This window comes from Ranitomeya variabilis, chromosome 2 (assembly GCF_051348905.1).
Source record: "Ranitomeya variabilis isolate aRanVar5 chromosome 2, aRanVar5.hap1, whole genome shotgun sequence".
In the NCBI taxonomy this organism is placed as follows: domain Eukaryota; kingdom Metazoa; phylum Chordata; class Amphibia; order Anura; family Dendrobatidae; genus Ranitomeya; species Ranitomeya variabilis.
Window position 1 is genome coordinate 671267192 of NC_135233.1, and position 27451 is coordinate 671294642.

Sequence of the window (27451 nt, forward strand, 5' to 3'; positions counted from 1 at the left end):
TGTTATGTGTTTAATTCCCTGCCATTGGGAACATGACAGTATAGCCGGCCCACAAAGTGTTAATTGTTTGGGCTGAAGCAGGAGAAAAAGAAGTGTTGAAGGGAATTTTTTTTTTTTTCCCTCAGAGTTTTGCTGCCTAGCCCTTAATTGCTGTCTAGCTGCTTCTTACCTCCTCTTAACCCTTGAATGGCTCTGATCTTAGCTGTTTAACATGGATGTCCAGAGTTTGGCTTCCAGCCTGAATAATCTTGCTGCAAAAGTTCAAAACATACAGGATTTTGTTGTTCACACTCCTATGTCTGAACCTAGAATTCCTATTCCAGAGTTTTTTTCTGGAGATAGATCTACCTTCCTGAATTTCAGGAACAATTGCAAATTGTTTCTTTCTTTGAAATCTCGCTCCTCTGGAGACCCTGTTCAGCAGGTCAAGATTGTAATATCTTTCCTGCGGGGCGACCCTCAGAATTGGGCATTTGCACTGGCACCAGGGGATCCTGCATTGCTCAGTGTGGATGCGTTTTTTTCTGGCACTGGGATTGCTCTATGAGGAACCTAACCTGGAGATTCAGGCTGAAAAGGCTTTATTAGCCCTCTCTCAGGGGCATGATGAAGCGGAAGTATATTGTCAAAAATTTCGGAAATGGTCGGTGCTTACTCAGTGGAATGAGTGCGCCCTGGCTGCAAACTTCAGAGATGGTCTTTCTGAGGCCATTAAGGATATTATGGTGGGGTTCCCTGCGCCTACAGGTCTGAATGAGTCTATGGCTATGGCCATTCAGATTGATCGGCGTTTACGGGAGCGCAAACCTGTGCACCAGTTGGCGGTGTCTTCTGAACAGGCACCTGAGACTATGCAATGTGATAGAATTCAGTCCAGAAGTGAACGGCAAAATTATAGGCGGAAAAATGGATTGTGTTTTTATTGTGGTGATTCAGCTCATGTTATATCAGCATGCTCTAAACGCACAAAAAAGGTTGATAAATCTTTTGCCATTAGTACTCTGCAGTCTAAGTTCATTTTGTCTGTAACTCTGATTTGTTCACTGTCATCCATTTCCGTCGATGCCTATGTGGATTCGGGCGCTGCCCTGAGTCTTATGGATTGGTCATTTGCCAAACGCTGCGGTTTTAGTCTGGAGCCTCTGGAAGTTCCTATTCCTTTGAAGGGAATTGACTCTACACCATTGGCTATGAATAAACCGCAGTACTGGACACAAGTGACCATGCGCATGACTCCCGTTCATCAGGAGGTGATTCGCTTCCTTGTACTGTATAATTTACATGATGTACTAGTGCTTGGTCTGCCATAGTTACAAACTCATAATCCAGTCCTGGATTGGAAAACAATGTCTGTGTTAAGCTGGGGATGTCAGGGGGTTCATGATGATGCACCTCTGATTTCAATCGCTTCATCTACTCCTTCTGAGGTCCCTGCGTTTTTGTCTGACTATCGGGATGTTTTTGAGGAGCCTAAGCTCAATTCGCTCCCTCCTCATAGGGATTGTGACTGTGCTATAGAATTAATTCCTGGCAGTAAGTTCCCTAAGGGTCGTTTATTTAATCTGTCAGTGCCAGAGCATACTGCTATGCGGAATTATATTAAGGAGTCCTTGGAAAAGGGACATATTCGTCCATCTTCGTCCCCTCTGGGAGCAGGTTTTTTTTTCGTGGCAAAAAAAGATGGTTCCCTGAGGCCTTGTATAGATTATCGCCTTCTGAATAAGATTACAGTCAAATATCAGTATCCATTGCCATTATTGACTGATTTGTTTGCTCGCATTAAGGGGGCTAGGTGGTTCACTAAGATAGATCTTCGCGGTGCGTATAATCTTGTGCGGATAAAGCAGGGTGATGAGTGGAAAACCGCATTTAATACGCCTGAGGGCCATTTTGAGTATTTGGTAATGCCTTTTGGACTTTCTAATGCTCCTTCAGTCTTTCAGTCCTTTATGCACAATATTTTCCGTGAATATCTGGATAAGTTTATGATTGTGTATTTGGATGATATTTTGGTGTTTTCTGATGACTGGGAGTCTCATGTTCTACAGGTCAGGAAGGTGTTTCAAGTCCTGCGGGCCAATTCTCTGTTTGTGAAGGGCTCAAAATGTCTCTTCGGAGTCCAGAAGATTTCTTTTTTGGGGTACATTTTTTCTCCTTCTACTATTGAGATGGATCCCGTCAAGGTTCAGGCGATTTGTGACTGGACACAACCTACATCTGTTAAGAGTCTTCAGAAGTTCTTGGGTTTTGCTATTTTTATCGTCGGTTCATTACTAATTTTTCCAGTGTTGTTAAACCTTTGACTGATTTGACTAAAAAGGGTGCTGATGTTGCTAATTGGTCTCCTACGGCTGTGGAGGCCTTTCAGGAACTTAAGCGCCGGTTTTCTTCTGCTCCTGTGTTATGTCAACCAGATGTTTCACTTCCTTTTCAGGTTGAGGTTGATGCTTCCGAGATTGGAGCAGGGGCGGTTTTGTCACAGAGAAGTTCCGATGGCTCGGTGATGAAGCCATGTGCGTTCTTTTCTAGAAAATTCTCGCCCGCCGAGCGCAATTATGATGTGGGTAATCGGGAGCTTTTGGCCATGAAGTGGGCATTTGAGGAGTGGCGTCATTGGCTTGAGGGTGCTAGACATCGTGTGGTGGTCTTGACTGATCACAAAAATCTGATTTACCTTGAGTCTGCCAGGCGTCTGAATCCTAGACAGGCTCGTTGGTCGTTGTTTTTTTCTCGTTTCAATTTTGTGGTTTCATACCTGCCAGGTTCAAAGAATGTGAAGGCAGATGCTCTTTCCAGGAGTTTTGTGCCTGACTCTCCTGGAGACTCTGGGCCTACTGGTATCCTTAGGGATGGGGTAATATTGTCCGCCGTCTCCCCAGACTTGCGACGTGCATTGCAGGAGTTTCAGGCGGATAAACCTGATCGTTGTCCACCAGAAAGACTGTTTGTTCCGGATGATTGGACCAGTAGAGTCATCTCCGAGGTCCATTCTTCTGTGTTGGCTGGTCATCCTGGAATATTTGGTACTAGAGACTTGGTGGCCAGGTCTTTTTGGTGGCCTTCCTTGTCAAGGGATGTGCGCACCTTTGTGCAGTCTTGTGAAGTGTGTGCTCGGGCTAAGCCTTGCTGTTCTCGGGCCAGTGGGTTGTTTTTATCCTTGCCTATCCCGAAGAGGCCTTGGACGCACATTTCCATGGATTTTATTTCAGATCTCCCTGTCTCACAGAAAATGTCCGTTATCTGGGTTGTGTGTGACCGCTTTTCTAAGATGGTTCATTTGGTACCCTTGCCTAAGTTGCCTTCCTCCTCTGAGTTGGTCCCTTTATTTTTTCAGAACGTGGTTCGTTTGCATGGGATTCCGGAGAATATCGTTTCTGACAGGGGATCCCAGTTTGTGTCTAGATTTTGGCGGACGTTTTGTGCTAAGATGGGCATTGATTTGTCTTTCTCGTCTGCATTCCATCCTCAGACGAATGGCCAGACGGAGCGAACTAATCAGACCTTGGAAACTTATTTAAGGTGTTTTGTTTCTGCTGATCAAGATGACTGGGTTGCCTTTTTGCCACTGGACGAATTTGCCCTTAATAATCGGGCTAGTTCTGCTACTTTGGTTTCTCCTTTCTTTTGTAATTCGGGGTTTCATCCTCGTTTTTCCTCTGGTCAGGTGGAGCCTTCGGATTGTCCTGGAGTGGACGTGGTGGTGGACAGGCTACATCAGATTTGGAATCAGGTGGTGGACAATTTGAAGTTGTCTCAGGAGAAGACTCAGCAGTTTGCTAATCGCCGTCGCCGCGTGGGTCCCCGACTTCTTGTTGGGGACTTGGTGTGGTTGTCTTCTCGTTTTGTCCCTATGAAGGTCTCTTCTCCTAAGTTCAAGCCTCGGTTCATCGGTCCTTATAAGATCTTGGAGATTGTTAACCCTGTATCTTTTCGTTTGGATCTCCCAGCATCGTTTGCTATTCATAATGTGTTCCATCGGTCGTTATTGCGGAGGTATGAGGTGCCCGTTGTTCCTTTGGTTGAGCCTCCTGCTCCGGTGCTGGTTGGGTGAGAATTGGAGTATGTTGTTGAGAAGATCTTGGATTCTCGTGTTTCCAGACGTAAACTCCAGTATTTGGTTAAGTGGAAGGGTTATGGTCAGGAGGATAATTCCTGGGTGGTCGCCTCTGATGTTCATGCGACTGATTTGGTCCGCGCCTTCCATAGAGTTCATCCTGATCGCCCTGGGGGTTCTCGTGAGTGTTCGGTGACCCCTCCTCAAGGGGGGGGGTACTGTTGTGGATTCTGTTTTTGGGCTCCCTCTGGTGGTTACAACTGGTACTGGGTGACTTTGGTGGGTTGCGGTCTCTGGTTTCCACCTGTCCATCAGAGGCTGGGTGTTTCCTATTTAACCTGGCTTTCCTGTCATTCCCTTGCCGGCTATCAATGTATCAGTGTGTCTCTGTTACCTTTGCTACCTGCTCCTAGGCCTTCAAGACAAGCTAAGTCTGGATTTCCCTGTTTCATGTTTGCTTTCATGTTTTTAGTCCAGCTTGCAGATATGTAATTCTCTGCTGCTGGTTGCTCTAGTGGGCTGAAATTACCACTCATGTACCATGAGTTGGCACATGAGTTCAAGTAATTTCAGGATGGTATTTTGAAGGGTTTTAAGCTGACCGCGCAGTTCACCTTTTGTATCCTCTGCTATCTAGCTTAAGCGGGCCTCATTTTGCTGAATCTGTTTTCATAACTACGTTTGTGCCTTCCTCTCATTTCACTCATTTCACCGTCATTATATGTGGGGGGCTGCTATTTCTGTGGGAATATTTCTCTGGAGGCAAGATAGGTCTGTGATTCTTCTGATAGGGGTAGCTAGATCTCCGGCTGGCGCGAGACGTCTAGAGTCCCCCCAGGAACGTTCCCCGGCTGCTGTTAGTTGAGTGTTGAGGTTCAGGATTGCGGTCAGCTCAGGTTCCATCACCCTAGAGCTCGTCCTGTTTTTGCCCGTGTTATGTGTTTAATTCCCTGCCATTGGGAACATGACAGGGCTGTGCTCTGTGCCGTATACTACTGTGTGAGCTTTGCTATATATAGTACTCTGTGGGCTGTGCTGTATATAGTACTCTGGGCTGTGCTATATATAGTGCTCTGTGGGCTGTGCTGTATATAGCACTCTGGGCTGTGCTGTATATAGTGCTCTGTGGGCTGTGCTGTATATAGTGCTCTGTGGGCTGTGCTATATATAGTGCTCTGTGGGCTGTGCTGTATATAGCACTCTGGGCTGTGCTGTATATAGTGCTCTGTGGGCTGTGCTGTATATAGTGCTCTGTGGGCTGTGCTATATATAGTACTCTGTGGGCTGTGCTGTATATAGTACTCTGGGCTGTGCTATATATAGTGCTCTGTGGGCTGTGCTGTATATAGTACTCTGGGCTGTGCTGTATATAGTGCTCTGTGGGCTGTGCTGTATATAGTGCTCTGTGGGCTGTGCTATATATAGTGCTCTGTGGGCTGTGCTGTATATAGTACTCTGTGGGCTGTGCTGTATATAGTACTCTGGGCTGTGCTGTATATAGTGCTCTGCGGGCTGTGCTGTATATAGTGCTCTGTGGGCTGTGCTGTATATAGTACTCTGGGCTGTGCTGTATATAGTGCTCTGTGGGCTGTGCTGTATATAGTGCTCTGTGGGCTGTGCTATATATAGTACTCTGTGGGCTGTGCTGTATATAGTACTCTGGGCTGTGCTATATATAGTGCTCTGTGGGCTGTGCTGTATATAGTACTCTGGGCTGTGCTGTATATAGTGCTCTGTGGGCTGTGCTGTATATAGTGCTCTGTTGGCTGTGCTATATATAGTGCTCTGTGGGCTGTGCTGTATATAGTACTCTGTGGGCTGTGCTGTATATAGTACTCTGGGCTGTGCTGTATATAGTGCTCTGCGGGCTGTGCTGTATATAGTGCTCTGTGGGCTGTGCTGTATATAGTACTCTGGGCTGTGCTGTATATAGTGCTCTGTGGGCTGTGCTGTATATAGTGCTCTGTGGGCTGTGCTATATATAGTGCTCTGTGGGCTGTGCTGTATATAGTACTCTGTGGGCTGTGCTGTATATAGTGCTCTGTGGGCTGTGCTGTATATAGTGCTCTGTGGGCTGTGCTATATATAGTGCTCTGTGGGCTGTGCTGTATATAGTACTCTGTGGGCTGTGCTGTATATAGTACTCTGGGCTGTGCTGTATATAGTGCTCTGCGGGCTGTGCTGTATATAGTGCTCTGTGGGCTGTGCTGTATATAGTACTCTGGGCTGTGCTATATATAGTGCTCTGTGGGCTGTGCTGTATATAGTGCTCTGTGGGCTGTGCTATATATAGTACTCTGTGGGCTGTGCTGTATATAGTACTCTGGGCTGTGCTATATATAGTGCTCTGTGGGCTGTGCTGTATATAGTACTCTGGGCTGTGCTGTATATAGTGCTCTGTGGGCTGTGCTGTATATCGTACTCTGGGCTGTGCTGTATATAGTGCTCTGTGGGCTGTGCTGTATATAGTGCTCTGTGGGCTGTGCTGTATATAGTGCTCTGTGGGCTGTGCTATATATAGTACTCTGTGGGCTGTGCTGTATATAGTACTCTGGGCTGTGCTATATATAGTGCTCTGTGGGCTGTGCTGTATATAGTACTCTGGGCTGTGCTGTATATAGTGCTCTGTGGGCTGTGCTATATATAGTACTCTGTGGGCTGTGCTATATATAGTACTCTGTGGGCTGTACTGTATATAGTACTCTGTGGGCTGTGCTGTATGTAGTACTCTGTGGGCTGTGCTGTATGTAGTACTCTGTGGGCTGTGCTGTATACTACTGTTTGGTCTGTGCTGTATACTACTGTGTGGTGTGTGCTGTATACTACTGCGTGGGCTGTGCTGTATACTGCTGTGTTATCTACTACACGCGCTGTGCTATATTATGCAGGCTGTGCTATATACTATACGGTTTGTGCTATATACTATGCGGGCTTTGCTATATACTATGGGGAGTATATTATATTCTATGGGGGAGGCCATGTTATGTACTATGTGGCTGTGTTATATACTATTGTGGGGGTATATTATATTCTATGGGGGAGGCTGTGTTATATACTAGGGGGAGGCTCTGTTATATACTATTGGGGGCTGCATTATATTCTATGGGGGGCTACATTATATATTATGGGGAGGTGGGCTGTATTATATTCTATGGGGGTTACATTATACTCTGTGGGGTGGCTGCATTATACTCTGGGGTGGCTGCATTATACTATATGTGGGCTGCATTATACTGTATCGAGGACTATGGGGAATACGTTATACTATATGAAGAACTATGGGGTGCATTATACTATGGGAAGTGAATTGTAGTACATGGATGACTATGGCGGTGCATTATACTATATGGAGCACTATGAGGAGTGTATTATTATGTGGAGGACTGAGCAGTGTATTTTAATATATGGAGGACTATAGGGAGTGTATTATACTATATGGAGGACTGTGGAGCACATTATAATATATGGAGGACTATGGGGTGTATTTTACTAAACAAGTAAAATGCTGCATATTCAGATTGTTTTTGCTGGAACAAAAACCATTGTTCTCAGCAGCACATCGCCGGTGTAAACTGTAGATGTGCTGCTGATAACATGATACTGTATGGTGATCTGTTAGTGATCTATTAGTGATCGTTCTGTCCCATCATTATTCCTCAGTTGGTGGAAAGAGGTCGGGAAACAAGCGTTAAACAACTTCCGTATTGTCGATCAAACTCATTTAGCGGCCTGAACTCAGCGCACGTAAATACAACAGAAATGCTTTCGTGTGATGCGCAATATGTTAGCATTTGGGGCCCCATTTTAAACTTTACCTAGGGCCCCACTTTGCCTAAAACCGGCCCTGCCTACAAGTGTACAAAGATATTTTACAGTCACCATGTGACAAGTGGGCCTGTGTAACTTCAAATGCCAGGGCTGAATTTTAGTCCCAGTCCGGCCCTGGGTTTGACAAGCCAGCCCTGGCACCTTGGGGTGAAACCTGAATAGTCCGGCACTTCTCTCTGCACCTCTGTAGTTTATTGACTGGTCTCTCCTGATGTATGTACACACATGGGACAGACCTGTCAATAAACTAGAGAACTCAGTGGAGAAGTCAGTACAGTGTGGAGTCAGACTTTTATGGTCCCCCCTATGATTCTCCATCTGACTTTTCAAACTGTTTTCTCTGAAATGCCACAATGTTACAGAGAAATACACATCTGGCTGTAATCACGCAGTCAGGTCCTGATTTAGGCTGCCCGTGGTTTGGGCACGTTAATCTTGTGACATTTTCCCTGCGTTTTACCTGCGTATTCACCTCGGATTTACTGCAGATTTTGTGCGTTTTTTATGCGGATTTAACCTGTGTTTTTACACCTGCGGATTCCAATTATGGAACAGGTTTAAAACACTGCGTTTCCGCACAAAGAATTGACATGCTGCGTAAAATAAACCGCAGCGTTTCCGCGCGGAATTTTCTGCAGTATGTGCACTGCGGATTTGGGTTTACATAGGTTTACATGGTACTGTACACTGGATGAAAAACTGCTGCGAATCCGCAGGGCCAAATCCGCAACGTGTGCACAAAGCAAGAAGTTGAAGGCATACAGACTTTTGTCTGAAAAAAATCGCCAAAACATGGCTAGAAGAAGCACTTATTGTCTGGTCCTTCCATTGTACTACGTGCCTACACCCATACTCTCCAAGCAGAATCTAATTCAGACATCCATTTTTTCTATATGGGAAAACTTCAAATCATTTATCATAAGGGTGCTGGATTGGATTTGCATCCTATTTTGGACGGCATCTGTTTTTATCATCAATGTGGCATTTCTTTTTCTTGTATGCCAAAAAAAAGTTTCTAAGTTTCTTCTAACGAACTATTAGACAAGAAAAAAGCACAGCACTAGGATGCAGCGCAGATGGCATTCTAGTACTATCTGCCATTATGACTCTCATTCACAAATTTACCTCTGTTTCTATATAATAATAATCTGGATTTTGTTCACTAATGAAATGCTGCTTTTGTCTGGTTCTTTGCATAGAAAATCAAGGATATTGTGTTCATGTAGTAAGTTGGGGAGGCCTCTCCTACACAGGAGCCCACCGGGGGATTTAGCTGCTCCCCTGTGGGCCAGTCCAAGTCTAAATACAATTACACCAAATGTTCTTGACTCGAATTACAGTCTGCTGCCATCTTGAAGTATAATCTGCTGGCATTTATCTGTTTTTCAGATACCGGATGATGATATAATACTATGGTGTAAGAGTGGTTGTTTTGAGTGTCATATACTAGTGCAATATAGACCACAATTCTCTGGGCACATTAGCTTATATAACAACAATAAATGGGTGTATGAGCTTCAAAAGGATTAGACACTTTATTGGGCAAACTCCAAAATCCTATCTTACATATATTAATGGCCATTAGTAATGCATACACACATTTTATAAAATGCTTTCTGGGAAAGAACAGTAACGATTATTAAAAATACATGAATGGTTTACCTCTGATGAAATGTGCAGACACAACAGATATGCACTGATCGGTGACATAGTGGTAAGAGGTCTAAGTGAAGAAAATGGAAACATCATCTTTGTTCTGTTGATGTAATTTTCTGATATATGACTTGTCTTGAATTTCACATAATAGGATTTTAGTAATCTATTATAAGGATCCGTCATTTCCTCAGGAGAGGAGTGCTAATTTGTAGGTTGGATATTTTTCTTTCATGAAGGCCGCACCATAACATTTATGAGCAGGGCTACCTTTAGATGTGTATTGCCCCTTTACAGACAAATTGTCATTGCACAATGGTGTCCACTCTACATTTATCATCCTGTAGTTTGGACCTTAGTTTGTACTTTGGATGGACAACTGGGTAATAGTGATGACCGAGTGTTCTCATTACTCGAGATTTCCTATTTCCCCGAGTATTTTGGGCGTGCTCGTATATTATGTTTGTGTCCCCGCAGTTGCATGATTTGTGGCTGCTAGACAGCCTGAATACATGTGGGGATTCCCTAACAAACAGGCAAACCTTACATGTATTCAGGCTGTCTAGCAGCCGCAAATCATGCAGCTGCGGGGACACAAACATAATCTCTGAGCATGCCCAAAATACTCGGAGAACATCCGAGCATGCTTGGAAATCTCGAGTAACGGGCACACTCGCTCATCACTACTGGGTAATAACATGATCGTTTTCCTATGTTTCTTGTAAATTTGGGGGCCTAACCCACATTTCTGTTGGGCTTATATGAGAGTCAAAACTTGAAAATGTGGATTCTGGTTGAGGATGGGACTGGGATGGACCTAGGCACAGCTGGGTTTAAATTAAACTGGCCTTACTTAATGGAGGAAAGCAAGCCTAGTGGTTATAATTAGGGATGAGCAGACCCGTGGATGTTTGAGTTAGTCAGGTTCGACCAAACTTTACTCCAAAGTTCGGTTCGGGTACTGGAACGCTACGCGAACTTGAACCTGAACCCCATAGAAGTCAGTGGGGACCCAAACGTTGGTGTTGTGGAAGGGCTGTAAAATCGTCGTAGTTCTCCCTCTCCCTTCCAGGAGAAGTCTGTGTTCAGTGTTCAGCACCAAGTGTCCAGTACAAACCCCAAACTTTACAGTTCGGGTTCGCTCATCTCTAGTTATAATCTTTCATCTGAGGGTACAAGCTTAACGACTAATCTACGGTGTTAGTACAATTGTCGATGATTACACTTCAGTATTAAGGCACTGAGCTTGGCGGCTACACAACAATATCAGTAGTTTCTCAGTTTGCTTTTAATGCTTCAGTGCTATGGCACAAAGCTTGGTGGTTATCCTACTTTACAGTGGCAGGGAGCTTGTTGGTTAGACTTATTTACAGGAACAGTCTCTTCTACACAAACAGCAGGTGATAATTACAACCACAAACACAGCTTAGCAATTTTATTGTGGGCAATTATCACTGTATACCTTGCAGTAATACAGTAGTTTATACCTGAAATAGTCCACAGTAGCCCTCTTTAAGGAAATGTCCACTACATTTACTCATAGAAGCAGGGCACAGCAGTGCATGTAAAAAAAATACACTCCAAGTAGATTTCCTGATGCATGTCCCAGGTCTCTGCACTGCCTGAGGCCAAAGTTAATTCCACTGTCTAAAGCAATGGTAGAGCTTGATGTCACAGCCCACAGTCTTTTACATTGTCTCAAGCCACAGTACCAATTAATTTTACAGGCCACTGTCCCTATTGCTGTCTCAAGAAAAGTATCTCACCACATGGTTTCAGAGAAGTCATACTGGTGCAATCAATTCCTGCTGGTCACTTTAGGACATAACTCTCCGTCCATAGCCAAGATAAAAAATTTAGGCCAAGGTGTTCCTCCATTTTTTAAATCACCTCACAGCTAGCTGCTAGCGAGATGTCCACTCTCCTGGTCTATCTCAGCAGGTTCAGTTACTGCAACAGTCCCAAGCAGGTCTGAATGGCCTCCCAATGCTCTAATCAACCAACAAGTGCACCATTTGGTGGCTGCATTCTGCCACGTATTTCACTTAACTACATCTACTTCTTCTGACTAAGAAATGATGTAGGTCCGAAACTTGCCTAAAACACAGCTTCTGCAGTGTCACACTCTGGGTGTCCTGCACACATGACCTGTGATCTCAACCAACCTGCATCCCTACTAGAAGTGAGCAAAAAGATCATAGGTGCAATGGTTATGTCAGTTTTTCAATGGCCAAAGGAACAGGACCCTGTGAATCTCCTCATACCTTTCGGCATCCCCACTGCAGCAACAATGACACACTGTCAGGTCTAATCAGAAGAGGCTCTGGGTATGCCAACAGGTGAGGAGGCTCACTGCACCAGTCTTCAGTGAATCTTTTTGCTCAACTCTAGTTCCCATTGCATATAATACAGTGGCATGTATAAGTTTGAGCCCCCCTAGTCAAAACTACCGTTATTTTGAACAACTAAGCAAGTTGTAGATGAAATGATCTCATGATCTCTCAAAAGGCCTAAAGTTAAAGAAGGCACATTTCCATTGTATTTTGGGCAAAAAAATAAATATATACAGTATTTTCGTGTTTTAGATTTTAAAAATTGCAAAAACGAAAATGGGCCAATGCAAAGGTTTGGGTACCCTGCATGGTTAGTAGCACCCCGTTTTGAAAGAATCACAGCTTGTAAATGCTTTTTGTAGTCAGACATGAGTCTTTCAATTCTTGTTTGAGGAATTTTCATCAATTTTGCCTTAGAAAATTCTTCCAGCTCTGTGAGATTCCTGGTCATCTTGCATGCATTGCTATTTTGAGGTCTAGCCACAGATTTTCAATGAAGTTCAGATCAGGTGACTGTGAGGGTTATGTTTGCATCAAGAATTTGTTGAAATTCCATCAAATCCATTTTACCCTCTACCCGTGAAATGTTCCCCGTACCATTGGCTGCAACACAACCCCAAAGCATTAATGATTCACCCCCATGCTTAATGGTTGTACAGATGTTCTTTTCCTAAAATTCTGTGCCCTTTTTTCTCCACATGACTTACGGTATTTCCAAAATACATCAGGCTTGTTTAGATGTTCTTTTGCATACTTCTGACACTGAATTTTATGGTGAGGACACAGGAGAGATTTTCTACTGATGACGCTTCCATGAAGGCCATATTTGTGCAGCTTTCTCTGAACAGTAGATCAAAGTACCACAACTCCAGAGTGGCAGGGGTTCTGATTTATGTCTCTAGCAACACTACGAGCAGCTCTCACTGAAACTTTGCATGGTCTTCCAGACCTCATCTTAACTTCCAATGTTCCTGTAAATTGCCATTTCTTTATCACATTTTTAACTAAGAAAAGGGTAACTTGAAAACGTTTTGTTATCTTCTTATAGCCTTCTACTTTGTGGGCCTCCACCATTTTTAGAGTGCTGGGCATTTGCTTAGAAGAAGCCATGGCTGCTGTTTTTGGCACAATGTTAGAGGAGGCTGGATTTTTATAAAGCTGGGAAATTTTGATCACCTGGCCTTTCCTAACAATGATAGTGTACAAGCCATAACCCTAAAGGCTAATTAAGGTCTGAAGCCTTGGTCAAACTTATCCGACCACAAAATCTCCAAAGGTGCCCAAAGATTTGATTTGGACTATTTCCGTTTTGTAATTTTCAAAATGTAAAAAATTACAATATACTGTAATTTTTTTTTTCCTAAAATACAAAGAAAATGTATCATTTTTAACTTTAGGCTCTTTAGAGATAATTTCATCTTCAATTTGCTTAACTGGTCACAATAACAGTAATTTTGACCTGGAGGGAGGGGGAACTCAGCCTTGCACCGCCGAATGCCCTCTCCTACCAGCCCGGGGCCCGTAGCATTGCCCCACTCCTGCAGCCGTGGAGCAGCAACCCTGCCTCCTGGGAAGCCCGCTCCGCTGCAGTCGACCACCCCAGTTAAGATGCCATAAAAGCAGACTATTAGGCGCACCATCATTTTATTAAAAAAATGTTTTCCTATTTTTCTCCCCAAAATTTTTGGTGCGTCTTATGGTCCTGTGCATTTTATAATCTGCAAAGTACAATACTTCTGGAATCCTCCATACAGTATTATGGGCACCACCTACTCTTCCATACAGTATTATGGGCCTGATATATTGCTCCATACAGTATAATGGGCCCTATACATTGCTCCATACAGTATAACGGGTCCCATATAATGCTCCATACAGAATAATGTTATCATATAATGCTCCATACAGTATAATGGGCCCCATATAGTGCTCCATACAGTATAATACCCCACATATATTGCTTCATATAGTATAATGGCCAAATATATTGCTCTATGCAGACTAATGGCCTCATATAGTGTTCCATACAGCATAATGGGCCCCATATAGTGCTCCTTACAAAAAAGAATTAAAAATCAAATATTCACCTTTCCTTGTTCCCTGCTGCTGTGGTCACCTCAGCATCTTCTGACTCTCGGCATTGCTCGGCAGAGGAGTACTGTAGTGACGCCATCACGCCCTCTGCCCTAAGACATCACAGAGAGTCATAAGATGGCGCTGAAGAGCAGTATGGAATGGAAAGCGGTGAGTATTTGAGGGGGGGCCCAGTGCCAGCGCTGGCACTGGGCTGCCCCGACTCAAGGGCCCCATAGAGTGATGGTTTCCCCAATGGCAAGAGGGCCCCCGTTTGTCCAGGGCCCCGACACTTGCCCGGTTGCGCCTGGTGGTGAAACCGACTCTGAGCAGAGTGTTGCCGTCAGTTAATGTAGTGCTTTTTTTATTATAAAGAGAAGCAGTAGATTAACTAACCGGAAAAGTCAACAGTGTAAGTTCTTGAAATACCATCATTTTCTCCATCATGTTTAACTCTAAGAGAATGTGCACATGTTAAGTATTTGGTTCAGAAATTTCAGCATAATTTCTGCATCTCTTGGCAGGAAAAACATACTGCAATCATGTTTGGTGATGATAGATGGACATGTGCCTTCTATAAAAAAGGATGTTTTTTTACACTTCTATAATATTTACCCAAACCCACCCATTTTAGCAGGTTTGACCAACTGTCTAATGCATTTGGTTGTCTACCGTTTCTCCACCATTAGATGATATTGGGGTAGATAAGGCTTACTCCTTTCTCCTCACGAAGCATTCAACTGTCTACGCTGTATGGGGACTTTAACACAGCAGTCCACCTACCAAAGCAGTAATTCCCCAAATGATCAGTTTCACCTACAATCCAAACCAGAAAGCCCTTTATTTTCAGCGCACTAAAGCTTTACAGCCTCTTTGTATACAGCGTTAGTGTTGTTGTCATTGTTGTGGCTATTATAACCATTGCAGCCTTAAATTTTGAAAGTTTTGATCTTAATATCATAAAAAATATCAAATGCTTGTAGCTTGTGCAATCTGTAATGTAAAAAGCCCTTATATTGGAAGCTGCTACATAATCATTTTGTCATTAAGACTTCAAGGTCCAGCCGAAGTCCAGTTGCAAAGTCTGTACATTCTGATGTCTTAATGTTATTTGCTTGATCTTCGTGCTCTTTCTTCATATGGAGGCACTGGATCCTGATAGATGCTGATACAAGAATCACTTGATGCCTTCAGGATCGCCTCTTCATATGGAGGAGGTAAGCATATAGTTAGAAAAGAGGCATCTGGTACCAGTGTACAGTACTGAAAAGGCTCTGTACTCCACGGTAAAGTGGGGAAGAAGTCCATTTCTCTGTCTGGAAGATTCTCCTGGAGACTTATAGCAAAGATTTGGCCTTGTGGGATTTTACGTCGGCACTTCCGATAGAGGAAAAGTGCACAGAATCCTATTACCAGCAAAGCAGTGGTGGGGAGTATGATACATAAGAATGGTTGCAGATCTTCTTTGGTGGAGCTGACATGATTGTGATGCTTGCTCTGTTAAAAGAAAGAAGGAACACATTATTTTTTCACCTTAAGTTTTAGGTATTCTCAAAATGTTACACTTTGCGGCATATTTGTGCAACACAATAGTGCCATATAGTATGTATACAATCGGATTGGTTGGCTTTTTTGTGTGTCAATAGGGTATTGAGGAACAGAATGGCGTGAAACTAGTAATCAAGTGTTTGTCTCTATTTTATTGTTAATTACCTATTTATTAATCAAGTCATGTGTAAACAATGCATTTTAGTGTTTTTATTACTTGATAAAAAACCACACTTAAGCCTATTTCTTCGCATATACTCGCTGGGTCCGTGCGCTGCAGTACAAGCTGCGGGCCAATCAGAAGACAGCAGCTGATGTCGACGTACACCTGACTCGGGGCGCATGGCAGTGACGTCATGTGCTTCCATCGCTTGCATGCTGAAGTCAGCTGTCAGCTTCAGAAGAGGCACCACATGGCGGGGAAGGTGAGTACAATCGTTTATTTTTTATCCAAGAACATCGGCCAGAATAGGGGACATATATACCGGGGTGGGGGACATATATACCACAATGGGCCCAGGATGGGGGATATATACACAAGGATGGGGAACATATATACCAGAATGGATGTCATATATACCAAGATGGGGAACATATATACGAGGAAGGAGGTTATATATACCAGAATGGGGAACATATATATATCAGAATGGAGGACATACAGTGGGTACGGAAAGTATTCAGACCCCTTTACATTTCTCACTCTTTGTTTCATTCCAGCCATTTGGTAGATTCAAAAAAGTTCACTTTTTTCACATTAATGTACACTCTGTACCGCATCGTGTAGAAATTTTTGCAAATGTAATAAAAAAGAAAAACTGAAATATCACATGTCCATAAGTATTCAGATCCTTTGCTCAGACACTCATATTTAAGTAACATGCTGTCCAATTCCTTGTAATCCTCCTTGAGATGGTTCTACTCCTTCAGCTGTGTTTTAGTCCAGCTGTGCTTAATTGAACTGATAGGACTTGATTTGGCAAGGCACACACCTGTCTATATAAGACCTCACAGCTCACAGTGCATGTCAGACCAAATGAGAATCATGAGGTCAAAGGAACTGGCCAAGGAGCTCAGAGACAGAATTGTGGCAAGGCACAGATATGGCCAAGGTTACAACAGAATTTCTGCAGTACTCAAGATTCCTAAGAGCACAGTGGCCTCCATAATCCTTAAATGAAAAAAGTTTGGGACCACCAGAAGTCTTTCTAGACTTGGCCGTCCTGCTAAACTGTGCAATTGTGGGAGTAGAGCCTTGGCGAGAGAGGTAAAGAAGAACCCTAAGATCACTGTGGCTGAGCTCCAGAGATGCAGTAGGGATATGGGAGAAAGTTCAACAAAGTCAACAATCACTGCAGCCCTCCACCAGTCGGGTGTATATGGCAGAGTGGCCCGATGGAAGCATCTCCTCAGTGCAAGACATATCAAATCCCGCAAAGAGTTTGCTAAAAAAGCACATTCATAGGAATCCCAGACTATGAGAAATAAGATTCTCTGGTATGATGAGACGAAGATAGACCTTTTTGGTGATAATTCTAATCGGTATGTGTGGAGAAAACCAGGCACTGTTCATCACCTGCCCAATATAATCCCAAAAGTGAAACATAGTGGTGGCAGCAACATGCTATGAGGGTGTTTTTCAGCTGCAGGGACAGGATGAATGGTTGCCATTGAAGAAAACATGAATGCGGCCAAGTACAGCAATATCATGGATGAAAACCTCTTCCAGAGTGCTCTGGACCTCAGACTTGGCAAAAGGTTCAGCTTCCAACAGGTCAATGACACTAAGCACACAGCTAAAATAACAAAGGAGTGGCTTCAGAACAACTCTGTGACCATTCTTGACTGGCCCAGCCAGAGCCCTGACCTAAACCCAATTGAACATCTCTGGGGAGACCTGAAAATGACTGTCCAACAACGTTCACCATCCAACCTGACGAAACTGGAAAGGATCTGCAAGGGAGAATGGCAGAGGATCCCCAAATCCAGGTGTGAAAAACTTGTTGCATCATTCCCAAGAAGACTCATGGCTGTACTAGCTCAAAAGGGTGCTTCTACTCAATACTGAGCAAAGGGTCTGAATACTTATGTCCATGTGATATTTCAGTATTTCTTTTTTAATAAATTTGGAAAAATTTCTACATTTCTGCTTTTTTTCAGTCTAGATGGGGTGCAGAGTGTACATTAATTAGAAAAAAATGAACTTTTTTAAATTTACCAAATGGGTGCAATGAAACAAAGAGTGAAAAATGTAAAAGGGTATGAATATTTTCTGTACCCACTGTATATACTAAGTCTGGCCCAAAACGGGAGACATATATACCAAGAAGGAGCATAAGATGGGGACATTACTACATAATAGTGGGGGCCACTCTTATGTCCTTATGGGATTTAGAACCCTCCAAGTGCCCATACATCTGACCAACATGCGGAGGCGGGCGGGTGAGGGGCGTGGGTGTCCAGGTCTAAATTTTGTACTGGGGTCCATTGGACTCTAGTTACGTTACTGCGGCTATTATTACACATGCGAATCCTACAGTATATAGTGTATTATCATCATTTATGGTATCACATGATTCATGGTTAAGTGGTGAGACGACTGCGGCTCAGTGTGTACACTTATGTGATACTTAAGATATGCTTTTGAAGAGATGGTCATGACTTCATTCAAGGTTTCTTTGACACAGTGCAAATCATTCTATATTGTCATTTACAATATCTTGTTCCTATAGATCAAGATTTAACCACTCAACTGTGAGTCCAATAAATGCACAAAAAACATAAGAGCATTTGTTCTCTATTGCAGTTTCGTCAGGTGTTGAGTCTGTGCCTATGGGTCACTGTCTGTGTTTACATGCACGCATTTATAATTACTTATTTAAATATGACGTATAAAAAAAAATGTAAAAGTTTATTTTATCTAGTATATTTAATAAAATCAGTCTTATAAAGTAACCGTCTTTTAATTTTTATTCTATATATCAATTATACACATGAAAATAAGAAACTTTGTAATATGTCTTATCACAGAAATCTGCTTCTTTCTCCTCCTGAACTCAATTCATAGGTAAAATCGGTATTTAGTGAAGTCAGGTTTTACCCATGAATTGAGACGTTTAAGAATAAATATCAGTGCTGAGGGAGAAAGAAGAAGATTCTGGTATAAGATATATTACAAAGTTTCTTTTTTTTCATGTGTACTATTGATTAATCAAACAAAGATTAATATGACGGTCACTCTTTAAGGTATGCTTCAAAGTTTAACAGCCCATTGGCTTACCCTTTGTAAAAATAATAAAATCGACTGTACTTACCTTCCCCCTGTTCTAGCGCCGGCTCATGGTGATTGTTTACAGGTTGCAGCGGAGACATCATGATGACTATAGTACACGTGACTGCTTCAGTCTATCCCTGCGCTCAGCGGCTTGTGCCATCTTCATCTTCCTACTCAAGGCTAAGTGCCCTGTAGTCGCCACGTCACCGCTGCAGCCTGTACACAATCACCTTGATTAGAGAGAGGGAGCAGGGGAAGGTGAGTACAACTGATTTTATTACTGTTGCATAGGACATGCTGATGGAGTGAAACAATATGAAAATGGATGACCCCTTTAAACTGGGACTAAGTAGGAGGGTTTACTTTATCACTAATACACTATATACTTTTTTATTATTTCTGAAATAATTGTGTAACGGATCAAGTTAACAGCTTTGGGTATGATCCCGAGAGCACAGAAAGCAGGCAGCTGCGGAAGCCTCAAGAAGAAGGCAGGGGACCTTGGAATTGACTCTGAATGGGTATATATAATTTTGGTGGCCAACACTATTTTTGCCCAGCACATAAACCATTTTTTTTTTCAGATTTTGCCTGTTGCTTCATTTGACGGACTAATCTAAACCTTGCACAATATAAATATGCACCATAACTGCAAAGAAAAATAAAGTTTAGACATGAAGGGTTTCTATTGTTGTCCGAATGTTGGTGTAAGGAGATAGACATACTGCCTCATTGCTCCTTGAAGACACACGTATTGTGCAATGTGTATTGTGACATGAATTATTAATAATAGATTGTATTTTGCTTCACAGTAGGGAGTGTTATGGTTAATGTTTGGGACTCGCCCAGAGTGGGATGGGATAAGGTGAAGGGACAGAGACAGTTTCCTGTCAGCAAGACAGATAGGGCCCAGTGTGCAACAGAAGCAGACCTAAGGTCTGACTGGTCAGCAGAGCCGCATGACATGGGTGTCCCTGACGCGAGTGGAGACCGTGGCAGTGGATAGAGAGATCTGGAGTAGATTAAAGAAAAGTGACAGAAGGACAGAGTGATGGAGACAGGTCCTGGGACAGAATGCCTAGCAGTATGGCCCAGAGTTCGCCAGACAGAGAGGTAACGGGCTAGGACGGAAAAGGGAGTGTGGCACGAAGAGAGTGCCCCCGTGGAGGTAGCTCCAAGGTGTCAGCAAGCGAAGAAGTTAAGTATCATCCATAGTGGCAAACTAGTTCCCCTACAGAAAAGGAGGATGCAGAACTATGGGTTGAGGACAGTAGCCTCACTTCCTGGACTGCATTACTATGCTGGGTTGTGGTGAACACAGGAACTTGGGGCAGTAACAAGTAAGTCTGAAAGAGGTAGAGAGACCATTTGTGAATATGCTCCATGTTGTAAAGCAAAAATTCATGAAGTTATGCACCTGCTATCTGTGGTACATAATCCCCACCAAGTTGATATTCAGTTAACGACTGCTTATGTTTGGTTGGTGGTCTCCATCATTGAACTTTATACCATCTGGTCCTGACCTGCTGAAGTCAATGGCACCATGTGGCCTGCAAGGGCGTAGCACCCTCGTAGACAAAACCAACACACCCAGCCAGGACCCCCATCTTTATGTAGCATGCCAGGGCATGAAAGATTAGTGCTTCGTCAACAGCTACCGCCCCGTGCCACGTTACATTGGTAAACCCCACGTGCCCTCTAGGGTCACTTTGTTTCTCTTTACTCTGTTCCACATCTGCTACTCAGTCATATACCCCATGGTATACATTCACTGGGGGGTTGAGGTGTTAAATTACATGAAGACGCATATAGAATATGTTATTTATTTTCCATTTTTTAAACTCTACAAATAGACAGAATTAGAAGAGGGAACTATAATACCAATACTTACCTTTCAGATGTACAAATCTACTATATAATTGTCTAAGGGTCACTTCCGTCTGTCTGTCTGTCCTGGAAATTCTTCGTCGCTGATTGGTTGCGGCCGCCAGGCCGCGACCAATCAGCGACGGGCGCAGTCCGGCCAAGAATTAGTCCCTCCCTACTCCCCAGCCGTCAGCGCCCGCTCCATACTCCCCTCCAGTCAGCGCTCACACAGGGTTAATAGCAGCGTTAACGGTGTATCGCAGTCCGTTAACGCTGCTATTAACCCTGTGGGACCAACTTTTTACTATTGATGCTGCCTATGCAGCATCAATAGTAAAAAGATCTAATGGTAAAAATAATAAAAAAAATAAAAAATAATTCTATACTCACCTTCCGTCGGCCCCCCAGATCAGGAACAGGCCTTTCCCGCTCCTCGCGACGCTCCGGTGACCGTTCCATGCATTGCGATCTCGCGAGATGATGACGTAGCGGTCTCGCGAGACCGCTACGTCATCATCTTGCGAGACCGCAATGTACTCTTGGGTCCGGAGCGTCGCGAGGAGCATCGGTAAAGGCCTTGCTTGGATCCGGGGGGACGTCGGAGGGTGAGTATAGAACTATTTTTTATTTTAATTCTTTTTTTTTAACAGGGATATGATGCCCACATTGCTATATACTACGTGGGCTGTGCTATATACTACGTGGGCTGTGCAATATACTGCGTGGCTGTGCTATATACTACGTGGGCTGTGCAATATACTATGTGGGCTGTGCAATATACTATGTGGGCTGTGCAATATACTACGTGGGCTGGGCAATATACTACGTGGGCTGGGCAATATACTACGTGGGCTGTGCAATATACTACGTGGCTGTGCTATATACTACGTGGCTGTGCTATATCCTACGTGGCTGTGCAACAAACTACGTGGGCTGTGCAATATACTATGTGGGCTGTGCAATATACTACGTGGCTGTGCAATATACTACGTGGGCTGTGCCATATACTACGTGGGCTGTGTAATATACTACGTGGGCTGTGCAATATACTACGTGGGCTGTGCAATATGCAGTCATGGACAAAAATTTTGAGAATGAGACAAATATTAATTTTTCCAAAGTCTACTGCTTCATTTTTTCTAATGGCAATTTGCATATACTCCTGAATGTCAGAGTGATCAGCTTAACAGCAATTACTGTACTTGCAAGTCAATGTTTGCCCAGAAAATGAACTTTAACCCCCAAAACACATTTCAACATCATTGCAGTCCTGCCTTAAAAGGAGCAGCTAACATCGTTTTATTGATTGATCCATTAACACAGGTGTGGGTGTTGATGAGGACAGGGCTGGTGATCAATCAGTCATGATTAAGTAAGAATGACATCACTGGACACTTTAAAAGGAGGCTGGTGCTTGGTATCATTGTTTCTCTTCAGTTACCCATGGTTATCTCAAAAGAAACATGTGCAGCCATCATTGCACTGCACAAAAATGGCCTAACAGGGAAGAGTATCGCAGCTACAAAGATTGCACCTCAGTCAACAATCTATCGCATCATCAAGAACTTCAAGGAGAGAGCTTCCATTGTTGTCAAAAAGGCTCCAGGGCGCCCAAGAAAGACCAGCAAGCGCCAGGACCGTATCTTAAAACTGTTTCAGCTGCGGGGTCGGACTACCAGCAGTGCCGAGCTTGCTCAGGAATGGCAGCAGGCTGGTGTGAGTGTTTCTGCACGCACTGTGAGGCGGAGACTCTTTGGGCAAGGCCTGGTTTCAAGGAGGGCAGCAAAGAAGCCACTTCTCTCCAGAAAAAACATCAGGGACCGACTGATATTCTGCAAAAGGTACAGGGAGTGGACTGCTGAGGACTGGGGCAAAGTCATTTTCTCTGATGAATCCCCTTTTCGATTGTTTGGGACATCTGGAAAACAGCTTATTCGGAGAAGAAGAGGTGAGCGCTACCACCAGTCTTGTCTCATGCCAACTGTAAAGCATCCTGAAACCATTCATGTGTGGGGTTGCTTCTCAGCCAAGGGAATCGGCTCACTCACAGTCTTGCCTAAAAACACAGCCATGAATAAAGAATGGTACCAGAATGTCCTCCAAGAGCAACTTCTCCCAACCGTCCAAGAGCAGTTTGGCGCCAACAATGCCTTTTCCAGCATGATGGAGCACCTTGTCATAAAGCAAAGGTGATAACTAAATGGCTCATGGAACAAAACATAGAGATTTTGGGTCCATGGCCTGGAAACTCCCCAGATCTTAATCCCATTGAGAACTTGTGGTCAATCATCAAGAGACGGGTGGACAAACAAAAACCAACAAATTCTGGCAAAATGCAAGCATTGATTATGCAAGAATGGACTGCTATCAGTCAGGATTTGGTCCAGAAGTTGATTGAGAGCATGCCAGGGAGAATTGCAGAAGTCTTGAAGAAGAAGGGTCAACACTGCAAATATTGACTTGCTGCATTAACTCATTCTAACTGTCAATATAACCTATTGGTACTCATAATATGATTGCAATTATATTTCTGTATGTGATATAAACATCAGACAAACACTAATGAAAACCAGAGGGCAGCAGGTCATGTGAAAATATAATTTTGGTGTCATTCTCAAAACTTTTGGCCATGACTGTACTACGTGGGCTGTGCAATATACTACGTGGCTGTGCAATATACTACGTGGCTGTGCAATATACTATGTGGGCTGGGCAATATACTACGTGGGCTGTGCAATATACTACGTGGCTGTGCAATATACTATGTGGGCTGGGCAATATACTACGTGGGCTGGGCAATACACTACGTGGCAGGCAGCAAAACAATCAGCGACAGGCGCAGTCCGAATCCTGTGTATTCAATGTATTATTCTAAAATCTTCATAAATAAACTACATACATATTCTAGAATACCCGATGCGTTAGAATCGGGCTATCTAGTGTTTTATAGGTCACTGGAGAGTGGGCCAGGCGAATAACTGGGGCCTTATTTTTGCCTGTAAATTAAACTCATAGACAAGCAGAACTGTGAGGGTCCAATGCAATTATTCATGGTAGGTGGTGGCAGTTGATGGGCTAAAGAGGGGCCATTTTTTGGACTCCTGGGCCTTGGTCTGCAGCTCCCTCTGTATATTTTTTTTTATAAAAGCAATCATATGGGTAATTTTCCATTAGTATCTGTAAGCTAAAACCAGGAATGGAACAATCAGAGTAAAAGTACAATAGAAACATATGCACCACTTCTGTAATTATCACCCACTCCTGGCTTTGGCTTGCAAATACTGAGGTAAAATACTGACCAAATACTGAGGTAAAATACTGACCAGATACTGACCATGTGAATGTGGCCTAAAACTTTTCATTCTTCATGAATTCAATTTTGTCGTTAAAAACAGAAATGATCACTATACCTATGGAGGTCCAGGCTCTGGCAGATTGTATACCGACCATGTGATCTCCTCCTTAGAGCAACTGACCATTGCGTTTCTGTTTGTATAGACACAAGATACAGTAACTCCCGATGGTTATTACGGACACAAACACAACATTTGGCAGCCGTTGCGCAGGATTGGATTTTGTGGCTTATCTCTGTCTGCATTCATGTTGTGCTGCTTATTTTCATCTTTTATCAAGGATCAGTTTGCACTTACCTATAATGCAGAGGGCTGATGAGTCTGCATGATAATAATATGCAATGCATAGCAGTCAGAATGATACTGCTGCACTATCATGGAATACATGGGGGTAATGCTGCATAATAGTGATGTACAATATATGATAATAATGTTCTGTAATGCACATAAATAATAACGCTATATAATATTGCATCTGATGTAATACATGGAGGTAATTCTATTAACATTGATGTGTAATGAACAGGGCTGATGATTCTACTATATAATATTGCACCTGATGTAATACATGAAGGGGATATCGCTATATAATAGTGATGTATAATGCATAGGGCTGATGATCCTACATGATAATAATGTTCTGTAATGCACAGAAGTAATAACGCTATATAATATTACACCTGATGTAATACATGGAGGGGATGTCGCTATATAATAGTGATGTATAATGCATAGGGCTGATGATCCTACATGATGATAATGTTCTATGATGCACAGAAGTAATAACGCTATATAATATTACACCTGATGTAATACATGGAGGGGATGTCGCTATATAATAGTGATGTATAATGCATAGGGCTGATGATCCTACATGATAATAATGTTCTATAATGCACAGAAGTAATAACGCTATATAATATTACACCTAATGTAATACATGGAGGGGATGTCGCCATATAATAGTGATGTATAATGCATAGGGCTGATGATCCTACATGATGATAATGTTCTATGATGCACAGAAGTAATAATGCTATATACCGTAATATAACATCTGATGTACGGTAATACATGGAGGGGATATCGCTATATAATAGTGATGTATAATGCATAGGGCTGATGATCCTACATGATAATAATGTTCTGTAATGCACAGAAGTAATAACGCTATAGAATCTTGCACATGATAGTGTTCCCCCTATAATAAATCACTACAAAATACAGGGATGATGATGGTATATAATACTAATGTTCTATAATCCCTGGGAGTGATGTTCCTATGTAATATATGGAAAGCATTTCACATGTTAATGCTATGGCTATATATTAATGCAGTATAAAATGCAGGGATGATGATACCATGTATATAAAAAGCATTATACTTATGCACTAGAATATACAGAGGTGACAATGCGACATAATTATGAATTGTAGTCCCTAGGGAAAACTATGATCAAATCTAATATAATGCCTTGGGGTTAAAATGCTGTATACTATATGTGCCCTGTGCAAGGATGGTGGTGGTAAATAATAATGCACTACAATATACAGAGGTGGTGACATTATATATTAATGATAAATACTGGGGTATAATAGCAGGAAGGTTTACAATGAAAGTGCACTTTGTTCTCAATTTGATGTTTCAGGCCAATTGTTAGATAGATGGATATGCTGGGAGCCTTGTAGGATTGTATTAGAAATGTTTAGTACAATTTACTGTGTATGTTAGAAGTTAGCAGGTTTATCATCCCTGCCTGCCGTCCATGTATGCCTATGACATTTATCATTTTCAGGATTGTAAAGTGCTGAAAATTCAGATCATTATTAGTTCATTATAATGCTGCACTTACATAAAGACTAAACAAAAATATTTTTGTCCTATTTTTAAAAATATACAGCTGTAGGAACAGAAAAAGTATGGAAACACAGAATTTATGTAATATATAATATATTATAATATAAATTATATATATATAATATATTAACATATATTATAAATAATGTATATATAGAAAAGGGGCAAACAGGGTCCACAGTACATAAACTTGGCTAATATATAGAGAATGCATAGCGGTATTTCATAATGTAAGCCTATAATATAAGATAGAAAGCAAGTACAATATACATGTCTAAATGAGTGACCGACTAGTACAGAGGGAACGAGGACGCAGCCTGTGAGGGTCTACAACCTACAGGTTGGTGAGGGGAGAGGTACGGTATGCATGAGGGGATACTATAGAATTGGTAATGCATTAGGGTGTACCAATACACCATCAAATCCTGGCATTACAGATCGAATATTTCACAGGTTCAAAAATAAATTGAACTTATTACTAAATTGACAAACGTTTTTTCATATGCGTATTATAAAAAGAGAAATGAATTAAATAATGTGATATAATAAAATCAACATAATGCCATCATCATAGTACAAACTTCCATCGCAACACTTCTGACAACCAAACCAATTCACTTCTGTTCCCGAGACATAGTTCTGTTTCGTCTTAATATTATACCAATATTGTAGATTTGTGATTAAAAGGAAAAAATTTAGATATAGAAAATACGCAACTCTGGCATTTCCATCTACTGAAATATTCTGTCATAACTTTTTACAATTTTTTTTTTTTAAATTCGTTTATAACTTTTTACAAATTTTGAAATGTTTAATGATCAGTTACGTATTTTGAGAAGGCGTGTAAAGCTTATGGCAATACTATGAATTTGACTATGAGAGTGCAAAGAACGTAACTCTATATATTAGGGTGAAATGTGCCATGAGAAAAGTACTTACCTGCAACTTTGTGTCAACCACGGGAACTGCAGGTTCGCTGGTCATCCACTCATAGGTGCCCCTTCCCGCATGTCCAAATTTACTCCAGCTACTGTCCAAGAGCCAACGCATTGTGAGAAATGATGCTGCTGTCGCCTAAATTCCCAACCACGAATGACTAATTGTCCCACAATCCCTATCTCTGTCTCCCCCGACACAGATGGAGGCCTGGAAGCTAATGATCATTGGGATAAGTTCTCTCCGTTATTAACTACAGTGAGAAAAAAAACACAGGCTACACCATCATCCCAAGTCAATCTCTGTGGATTTATTACACTGGCCTACATTACCAGAAAGCTGGCATCAGGTACCGGGGAAGGGCAGAGATGTGATTGGATAGTGCACGGCATTAAGATTAGTAAAGGAGAATTGCACGCCACATGGTCTGATTCCGGACAAATAACCTTGTGCCTTCGGATCCTGTAGTAAAAAGAGAGTCCGTCTATTAACCCCTTGTAAAGAAAACAATAAAATGTGCTTTTGTCTAAGGTTCTAGTACAGTACGTGGCGCAGAGATGGATATCCTGTACGCTCTACGGGGAAGAGCAGCAGAGGTCAGAGGCAGCAAGGACATGGGCTAAGTGACATGCTGAATTATTTAGAACCATTAGCGTTTAGATGTTAATGATAAAT

General features: G+C 42.5%; 1 protein-coding gene and 1 long non-coding RNA gene across 2 annotated transcripts in view; one reads left to right on the forward strand and one right to left on the reverse strand.

Annotated features, from left to right (window-relative positions):
• LOC143807584 (uncharacterized) overlaps positions 1-27451 on the forward strand; it is a 1151218-nt gene that overhangs the window by 376988 nt on the left and 746779 nt on the right. The window lies entirely within an intron of this gene.
• SMIM28 (small integral membrane protein 28) lies at positions 14786-26957 on the reverse strand. Its single transcript, XM_077292815.1, has 2 exons — positions 26780-26957; positions 14786-15438 (listed from the first exon to the last, which is right to left on the reverse strand). The coding sequence occupies exons 1-2, from the start codon at positions 26888-26890 to the stop codon at positions 15049-15051; spliced, it is 501 nt and encodes a 166-aa protein (XP_077148930.1). The 5' UTR covers positions 26891-26957; the 3' UTR covers positions 14786-15048.

What these genes read in the sequence shown, in the direction of transcription:
- SMIM28 (XM_077292815.1), bottom strand. Translation starts at nt 26,890, where the DNA reads ATGCGTTGGCTCTTGGACAGTAGCTGGAGTAAATTTGGACATGCGGGA. An exon ending in TGGTTGACACAAAGTTGCAG is followed by an intron (nt 15,439 to 26,779) that starts GTAAGTACTTTT and finishes TTCTTTTAACAG; the next exon opens with AGCAAGCATCACAATCATGT.